Here is a 9,502-nt window from a genome sequence, read left to right on the forward strand (position 1 = left end):
AATTTGATTTAGATAAGCTTTTAAACCATTCTTACAATTTTAAATTTATGGTAGTAAGCTTTTATAAGAAAAATATTGAATTTATATTTATCAATTAAAAACAATTATTATTTATTTAAATAAATTAATTAATATAATTAATTTTATAAATATAATTTCTTTAAATTGTTTGAAGTAACTTTCAATTTAAGGAATATAGAATTAACCAATCATTTTAAATAAAATTGTGTTTCTGAGGAGTGACTTAAACCGTCCAAAATAAAGGTTAGAGACAATAAAAGTGAGTTTCTTTTTTTAAAAAATTATAACCTTTTTTATTAGCCATTATCTAAATTATTAATTAGTCCAATCTACCATTCTAACAACTTAGTATTAGTTTATAAGAGAGAAATTGAGGGAGTAATTTGGAGAGTAGATGACATGCCATCACGTTTTTCACGTTTAACACGTTTTTCACGTTTAACACGTTTTTAACACGTTTAACACGTTTATGACATGTTTAACACGTTTAAACATTTATGACATGTTTAACATGTTTTATACATATCTGAATGTGTGAAAAACATGTTTAACGTATTAAAAATGTCAAAAACATGTTAAATGTGCCAAAAACATGTTAATAACGTGAAAAATGTGTGGTAAACGTGAAAAACGTGTGAAAACGTGTGGAAAACGTGAAAACGCGTGAAAATGTGAAAAACATGTTAAAACATGTGAAAACGTGTGAAAATGTGTTAAACTTGTCAAAACGTGAAAAACATGTTAAATGTGTCAAAATGTGTAAAACGTATGAAAAAACGTGTTAGACATGCCAAAAATGTGTTTAACGTGCCAAAACGTGAAAAACATGTTAAACGTGTGAAAACATGTTAAATGTGAAAAACGTGTGAAAATGTGTTTAATATTTTTAATGTGTGAAAAATGTGTTAAATGTGCCAAAACGTGAAAAAACGTGTTAAACATGTCAAAAATGTGTAAAACGTGTTAGACATGCCAAAAACGTGTTAAACGTGTGAAAAATGTGAAAAATGTGTTAAACGTGTGAAAAATGTATTAAACATGTTAAAAACCTGCCAAAAGCGTGAAAATGTGTTAAACTTGTTAAAGTGTGTGAAAAAACGTGAAAAACATGTGAAAAACGTGTGGAAAACGTGAAAAACATGTGAAAAACGTGTTAAAATGTGTAAAAACGTGTTAAACTTGTTAAAACATGTGAAAACGTGAAAAACGTGTTAAAGCGTGTGTAAAATGTGTGAAAAACGAGAAAAATGTGTTAAAACGTGAAAAACATGTGAAAACGTGAAAAACATGTTTATCGTGTGAAAAACGTGTTAAACGTGAAAAATATGTTAAATGTGTCAAAACGTGAAAAACGTGTAAAACGTGTCAAAATGTGTAAAACGTGTTAGACATGCCAAAAACGTGTTAAACGTGTGAAAACATGAAAAACATGTTAAACTTGTGAAAAACGTATTAAACATATTAAAAACGTGACAAAACGTGAAAACGTGTTAAATTTGTTAAAACGTGTGAAAAACATGTTAAACGTATTAAAAATGTCGAAAACGTGTTAAGCATACCAAAAACGTGAAAAACATGTTAAACGTGTAAAAATGTGTTTTAAGTGTGAAAATGTGTTAAACATGTCAAAAACGTATTAAATATGTCAAAAACGTATTAAACGTGTCAAAAACGTGAAAACATATTTAAAAAGTTAATATATTGAACTGATATTTTATTTTACAAACATAGAATTAGAATTGAATTATAATTCTATCATTTTCCAAAACATAGGAATTGGAATTGAATTACAATTCTATAATTTTTCCAAACATAGGAATTGGAATTGAATTACAATTCTATAATTTTTACAAACATAGGAATTGAATTGTAATTCAATGCCAATTCTCATGAAATTGGAATTAGAACTCCAATACCAATTCTAATTCCAATTACTCCTCTTCAAACACACCCTTAGGGTTTTTAGAAGTTTTGTGTCTTCTTCTTGCAATGGTAGGTTATGTTCCTTTCCTTCTAAATTCTAATTTATTAATAATATGAGTCAACTTTTGAATAATCTCATGGTTTCTGAATTAATATATTTAGTACACCATGAGTTTATGGTGAATTTTTGAATTAATTCAAATAATAAAACTTTTACATAGACTATTATGAATTAAAAAAAATAAATATTAGATCTAACACATGTTAGAGTTATGATATAAGATATATATTCAAATAATTGAATATTTGAAATATATTAATTAATCTTATAATTAATGTATGTTTTTTCAAATTTATCAACTTAATTTTTACGTTTATTGTTAAATAAAAATATTAGTTTGAAATTGATATTATATTTGTGTTATTTTTTTTTATTTTGTTTAATTAATTATTTTAAAATTAACTTAAAACATGTTAGAATATGACTTATTAGATATATGAAATTATGACTTATTATTTATTTCTTCTTTTCCTATGCACCTTAATCCATTTATAAAACATTATAATCATTTATAAGTATTTGTTTGTATATAAATGTAGGATTTCTTCTCTTTTTCACTCTTAAGGTACGTACCCACACAAGGGCCTAGGGCTTAAGTCTACCCCTAAAAAAAAATCTACAATATCTTTATCATTTATTATCTTTTTATTTTTTATTTACTTAAATTTTTTTCACTAATTTAATATACTATTAATTCTTTATCATCTAAATATTTTCAGTTAAATTTTTTATATTTATTTTTTTAGTTTGAAAAGATAGAATCTCACTATTTATTTATTCTGATTCTCTTTTTCTAATATTTATTTCTTAATTTATATATTGGTTAACTTTATTATGTTTATAACTATTTGATTTTATTATGTTGGACTAATATTATCGGTTAACATTATTTAATTTTTTTTATAATTTCACTATAACTGTTTAATGAAATAATTATTTAGTTTTAACTTACAACTTTTACTACTACGGAGCAAACATTTTCAGCAATAAAAATGCGAAGACGGAACTTCGCATTAAAATAGAGCATGATTTTTTTGTCAATTATTTGATATTATATATTAAACGAGATTTATCTAAGTATATTTTATTATAGATGAATTTAATGTTTTAAAATCCGGTAATGTTTAATTTAATTATTATAATATAACGTCTTCTTTTGATATATAATTTATAACACAAAATTTAAGCCCAACCCAATGTGAATTCCTGGATCCGCTCCTGACTCTTACCAAATTCTCAACTCTAGTTTTATAACAAAAGTGTAATAACTTTATTTTGAAAATGACTATTTGACCAGAAATCATTTTATAAACATAAATTATATTAGGACAAAAATTATTAAAATTAATTTTTAAATTTTTACGATTTTATAAGTGTTTTTTTATTTAATTAGACAAACTCTTAAACTAGTCACATTTTATGAATTTAAATTTAAAAAAATATTTATTGAAATAAATGAATTAATGTAATTAATTTTATAAATATATTTCTTTATAATGTCATTTACTTATTATTATTTTTAATTAATTTTACTTAATTATATAAAATTTTAAATTATCAATGTATAGAACTTATTAATTATATAATAATAATAATAATATATAGCTAATATTTGTTTTAAATTAACTTTTACAATTTAAAGTAACTTTCAAATTTTACAAATTTATCATTAACCAACTATTTTAAGTCTGGACTTATAGTTACTTGATTAGAACATTACAAAATAATGGTTGTCTAAGTAGGATAATGTACAATCAAGTTATCAAACACTAAAATCAGTTTTTTTTAATTATAATTTTTTTTACTAGCCATTATCTAGACTATTAATGCAATTACTTGCTAGGCAGGTTTGAGTTTATGGATTATATCATCTCATGGGTACGAAAATAAGGTCCATTAAGGCCCATTTTTGTTTAAGAAGCTTCATTCTTTATTTTGCCTCCAATTGTAACAAACTTAACATTAGTTTATTTATCTCTCAATTTAATTTAATTTAGTGTTATAGTAATTTATAAGACTAAGGCCTTGTTTGATTTTAAGTTTAGTTCTATACAAAATCATATTTCTCTTATCATTTTATTTGTTTATTTTTTTTTCTAATATATTAGTATTGAAATTACTTCACAATAGTTATTAAATTTTATATAGCGATTAGAGAAATTTTTTAACTAATTAAATATTTTATTGATTTTTTATTTTTTTCTTTTTGAATCATGTTTTTCATGTTATTTTATTATTGTTATGGTTAAACGGTTTTATATTTTAAATTGTATAGAATACTCAAATTTTATCAATTATTTATAATTTTAAAATAATCTTGAGACAATATTTTTTTAATTCTAAAATAGTTCATTGCATGCGATTAAAAATAAATAATTAATTCAAAAATGATTTCGTATCGGTCGAATTATAAAATAATTAAATTCAGAATATTTTCAAATAAAAAAACTTACAATAAATACATAAATAGGTTAAATGAAATATATGATTATTAAGAATTATTTTTTATGTTGAAATAAAATTGAAAAACAATGTTCACCAAACCGTGACTGGCGACCATTGTATCCGGAGAACGGTCGCGACCCACCCGAACTTGGGTCCAACCTCCACACAGAGAGCCAAGCCACAAGACAACACACACCATGAACTAGACTCAAGCGCATTGCGTGTGAAGGGTCAACACGCATAGAGAAAATCAACCATTATTCATCGCCATCGCAGGTTCGCGTTGGAGGAACGCCTAAAAAGACAAAATCGGCGTCATTTTAGCCCTAGTTGCACGGGCTCATTTGAAAAACTACATAAATCATCTCAATTGTTATTGAACCAAATGAATTGATTCAAATAGGAAAATGACCCCTGATCATGATTTTTTTCCTACGTTCAATACCATCTACTAAAAATTGAAACTGACACTCGATGTATCGAGGTCGTGCTGCCTATAAAAGCTTTATATGACTTTTGTAAAGGAGGGGAGGAAAAACGGAGAAGAGAGACAACTTCAAAAAAAAAATATATCCGCCTTGATAGATACATTTTAAAAGGGATGACAACAGGCTCATCGAGAGACTCTTCGAGATACTCTTCGAGATCGGTCGTCGAAAGATTTCTAGACCACTATAAACTGTTCATACCAATTATTTTTTGTATCATGCCTAATGTCAAGAGAATGAGAACGCCAAGAGGATGAGAACACTACTAATTCTAAAGAGAGAATGAACATAAATTATTAAATCTTTTAAAAAAAATATAATATTTAAATTTTACCTCTCAATTTAGTTTGGTGTAATCAATGAACCTAAAATAATTATATAGTCTAGGCTTTGTTTGATTTTGAGTTTAATTCTAAACAAAATCATATTTTTCTTATCATTTTTATTTATTTACTTTTTGCTAAAATATTAATATTGAAATTACTCTACAATAATTATAAAATTTACATAAATAACTACTAGAAGACTTTTGAGCTAATTAATTATATTTTTTTTTAATTTTTTTACTTTTTTATTTATTTATTTTGAATCATGTTTTAATATTATGTTTTTGTCGTCATATTCTTAAATAATTTTATATTTTTAATTGGGTAGACACCCAATTTTTGTCCCGAATTTATAATTTTAAAATAATTTTGAGCCAACAATTTTGTTTTATTTCTAAAACAACTCATTGCACGAAATTAAAATAAATAATTAGTTTAGGAATCGATTTAATTCTAAAATAATTAAAATCTAGGGATTTTTAGAATAAAATCAAAAACATACAAAGAAATCAATAAATACATAATAGGTTCAATGAAATATATTCTTATTAATTAATATAAATTATGTTTATTTTGCAGATTGGAATAAAATTTAAAAAAATGTTGATCGAAGGTGACCAGCGACCGCCGTGTACGGCCACCGGACAACTGTAACTAGCGAAGTACCAAGACACAGCCCGAATAAGGAAAAATCAAGGGTCCAACTCACACCTAAAAGGTCAAGTCACAAGCCAATGCACGCAGAAACAAGACCCATGCGCGTGAAAGGTCAACGCACATAGAGGAGATCAACCATCACTAATCACCATCACACAGCCGTGTTTGGAGGATACAAAATCGGTGTCATTTTAGCCCTAGATGCATGGGCTCATTTGAAAATTGTTGAAATCATATATCATTGGTTACCAAATGAGTTCATTTAAAAGGGGAAAATACCTCAGGACGCTTAGATCATTTTCCTTACGCTCTCATAGACTCTAGTGGCCATAAGCAACGAATTGCGACTAGGAAGTGAAATATCATTAATGGATTTCGTCTACGCTTGGCATCCCGAATCTTTCGCGTTAACCTTCCATCTAGGCTTCCGTTTGGCCTTGCTCATTGCGCGCCTGAGCTAAGCGTGGTCTAGAGACGGTTTGATTTGGACCAAACGACTTTGGTCATGTTTGACATTCCCTCGTCATTTAATATATATAAATATATATATATAAATAAATAAATATATATATTTACCTATAAAATAAATTAATAAACATAAAATTTATTTTTGCCTATTCTTTTCTATTTATTATTTATTTGTGTATTTTAGAGTTTTATTTCTATTTTAGAATTTAACTAGTTATAACATTTTTTCCCAAATAATTATTTAATTTATGCTCTTAATTTATTTATTTTGTGATAAATTAATACAACATTTTCCTAAATAATTATTAAATTTATTTTTGTCGTTTTAAATTAATTATTTTGGGATAAATGAATACAACATTTTCTTAAATAATTATTTAATTTTTCATTGGCCGTTAAATTACTTATTTTGGGATAAATGAATACAACATTTTTCCTTAATAATTATTTAATTTGTTTTTGGTCATTAAATTAATTATTTGGGATAATTAAATACAACATGTTTTCTAAATAATTATTAAATTTATTTTTGTCCTTTGAATTAATTACAATGAAATAAATGAATATAACATTTTTGCTAAATATAATATTATTTAATTTAGAGGCCTTTGAATTAATTATTTTGGGATAAATGAATATAACATATTTCATAAATAATTATTTAATTTATTTTAAATCCATTTTCGAGTCTTGTAATATTTGGAAAATTATTTTAAGGACTCGGAATTATTTGACAATTTTCTATAAATTTGGTAAATTAATTTTCTTTTAAAACGTTGGGTTCCGCAACTCTTTTAGAATCTCCGCGAGTTAATTATCTTCTCGTTCGAATTCAGGACCTCATTGAGACTGAGTAAATCAAATTTTAGTGTATACTCGTTCTAAAGCGACAAGATATAAGTGGTTAGTGCATAGATCAAGAGTAAAAATATTTTGACTTTTAGTGATGTTCCTTTTTTGTATGATCTTTAGTTTAATCTCTAGTTTAATTTTAGTTTAATCTCTAGTTTAATCTCTGACAAGTGTGGTTAGAATTTTTGATTTCATCTATAGAAGAAGTTTTTTGTTTGCCATTTTTTTGTTGTTATTTTTGTTTTTGTTTTATTCTGTTGACGAAACTTTTTAAATAATTATTTGAAATAAATATAAAAATATATATATATATATATATATATATATATATATATTTTAAATCTAAACTTTATAAAAATAAAATAAAAGATATTAGAATACTAATTTTTGAAATATAGATGATGTGATAATATTTTTTTATAAAATAAAATTCTAAAATATCAAAGATAACTAGTATTTAATTACAACCAATGAATCAATTTTCTTTTTCTATCACTCTACTTTACAAGAAAAAGAAAAAGAACTCTACCAACCCTCAATAATCTAAAAAACCAACCATATAAGATAATCATTATTCATCCTAAGTTTTTACCAAAAAATAATTCCAACTTCTCTTAAGAAAAAATAAGCAATGAGCACCGAGACCAATTCCAGCGCCAGAATCATTATCAGACCATGCGGAGCCTGTAGATACTTACGAAAGAAATGCCTCGACAATTGTATATTCGCACCTTACTTTGATTCCGATCAAGGAACCGCCAATTTCGCGTCGATTCATAAGATATTCGGAGCAAGCAACGTTACAAAACTTCTAACGAATATTCCGATCGACAAACGGCCCGAGGCAGTTAGGACTTTAAATTATGAAGCTCATGCTCGTCTCCAAGATCCTATCTATGGTTGCGTATCTCAAATCTTTGGTCTCCAAAATCAGGTACTTATGTATTTAAATATAAATAGTAATATGACTTAACATGAGTTAATTAATCACATCAATTTAGAAATAAATCAGAACAATAATTAGGTTAAATCTTCTAAAAACAAAGTTGGGTGTAATTATATGGTGATCTTATATGTATATTATGTTTGGTTTCATAATTGGTTTGCTTAACAATTTTGTAAAAAATAATTTAGATTACTTATTTTCTTATCAAAGTCGCAATGTTGTGAATGATATCTACCTTATATGTTTCTTTTGACTTAACTTTTAGTTAATATTATAATATTTTGATTTTATTTGATTTATTTATTTTATAGACGTCATTTTCATAAATATATTATTAATTAAAGAAAAACTTTTCACAAAATAAAGGTTTTAAAAATAAAAATTGACGTCACGATAAATTATCAAATATTTTATTAGATTATGGTAATATCCAAATTTTAAAGTGAAGTCATTCTCTTCTAATATAACTTATCTCATATATATATATATATAAATATTATTATTATTATTATTATATATCTGGTCTGTTCTCTTAATTCATTTTATTTGGAATTTTAATTTTAACAAGCAATGATGTTAGGTAGAAATTCTTGTTAAGTGGTATGCTTTTTATTTTATTTAAAATTTTAATTTTTTAATACCTTTTTGTGGACATAAATTATATATACATAGGTGATCAATCTTCAACGAGAGAATGCGTGGTTGCAAGCCCAAGTAGCCAGGCAGCCGCCACCTCAGCACCAGCCACCTCAGCACCAGCCACCTCAGCACCAGCCACCTCAGTACCAGCCACCTCAGCACCAGCCACAGTCTTCTTTGTCCATGTCGGACTACCATTTTGGTGGAGGTGCCACCTATGACATGGCACCTCTCTTTGAGTTTGATCCAAATATTGGATCATCTCAACAACAGGATTCATGGGCAGCCAATCAGCAGCCGTTCCATAATGATCACAACACTTTCGCCGGAGTTCCGGTGGGAGGCGGCGACGGCGGTGGTGGAGAAGAGTTACTGATGAGGAATCAACGAGGAAGGAAAAGATCTGCCCCAAGCATGCCACCTGGCACTAATTGAATCATTTTTTATTTTTAATAATATATGTGACATTTAGCAAATAATTATTATCGTACATGACTATGGTAATTTGTTTTCTTTTTCCGTACTTTGTTTATTGAATAACCCTATTAAGAGAATTCAATACTTTATTTATTTATCTAAGTTTGGAAATTTTATATATTTTGATTACTTCATGTCTATGTTTTGAAGTTTTGTGTTCGTTATGAATTCTCATTCATTGGTAATGAGGGGCTCACTT

At 26.2% G+C, this 9,502-nt stretch overlaps 1 protein-coding gene across 1 annotated transcript; it reads left to right on the plus strand.

Moving 5' to 3' along the window:
• The first annotated feature begins 7,872 nt into the window (after nt 1-7,872).
• On the plus strand, nt 7,873-9,261 carry LOC124943903 (LOB domain-containing protein 30-like). Its single transcript, XM_047484360.1, has 2 exons — nt 7,873-8,175; nt 8,860-9,261. The coding sequence occupies exons 1-2, from the start codon at nt 7,873-7,875 to the stop codon at nt 9,259-9,261; spliced, it is 705 nt and encodes a 234-aa protein (XP_047340316.1).
• The last annotated feature ends 241 nt before the right edge of the window (nt 9,262-9,502 follow it).

This window comes from Impatiens glandulifera, chromosome 6 (assembly GCF_907164915.1).
Source record: "Impatiens glandulifera chromosome 6, dImpGla2.1, whole genome shotgun sequence".
NCBI lineage: Eukaryota > Viridiplantae > Streptophyta > Magnoliopsida > Ericales > Balsaminaceae > Impatiens > Impatiens glandulifera.

Coding starts and splice junctions, on each gene's coding strand:
- LOC124943903 (XM_047484360.1), top strand. CDS start 7,873: ATGAGCACCGAGACCAATTCCAGCGCCAGAATCATTATCAGACCATGC. Junction 8,176..8,859: donor TCTTTGGTCTCCAAAATCAG/GTACTTATGTAT, acceptor ATATATACATAG/GTGATCAATCTTCAACGAGA.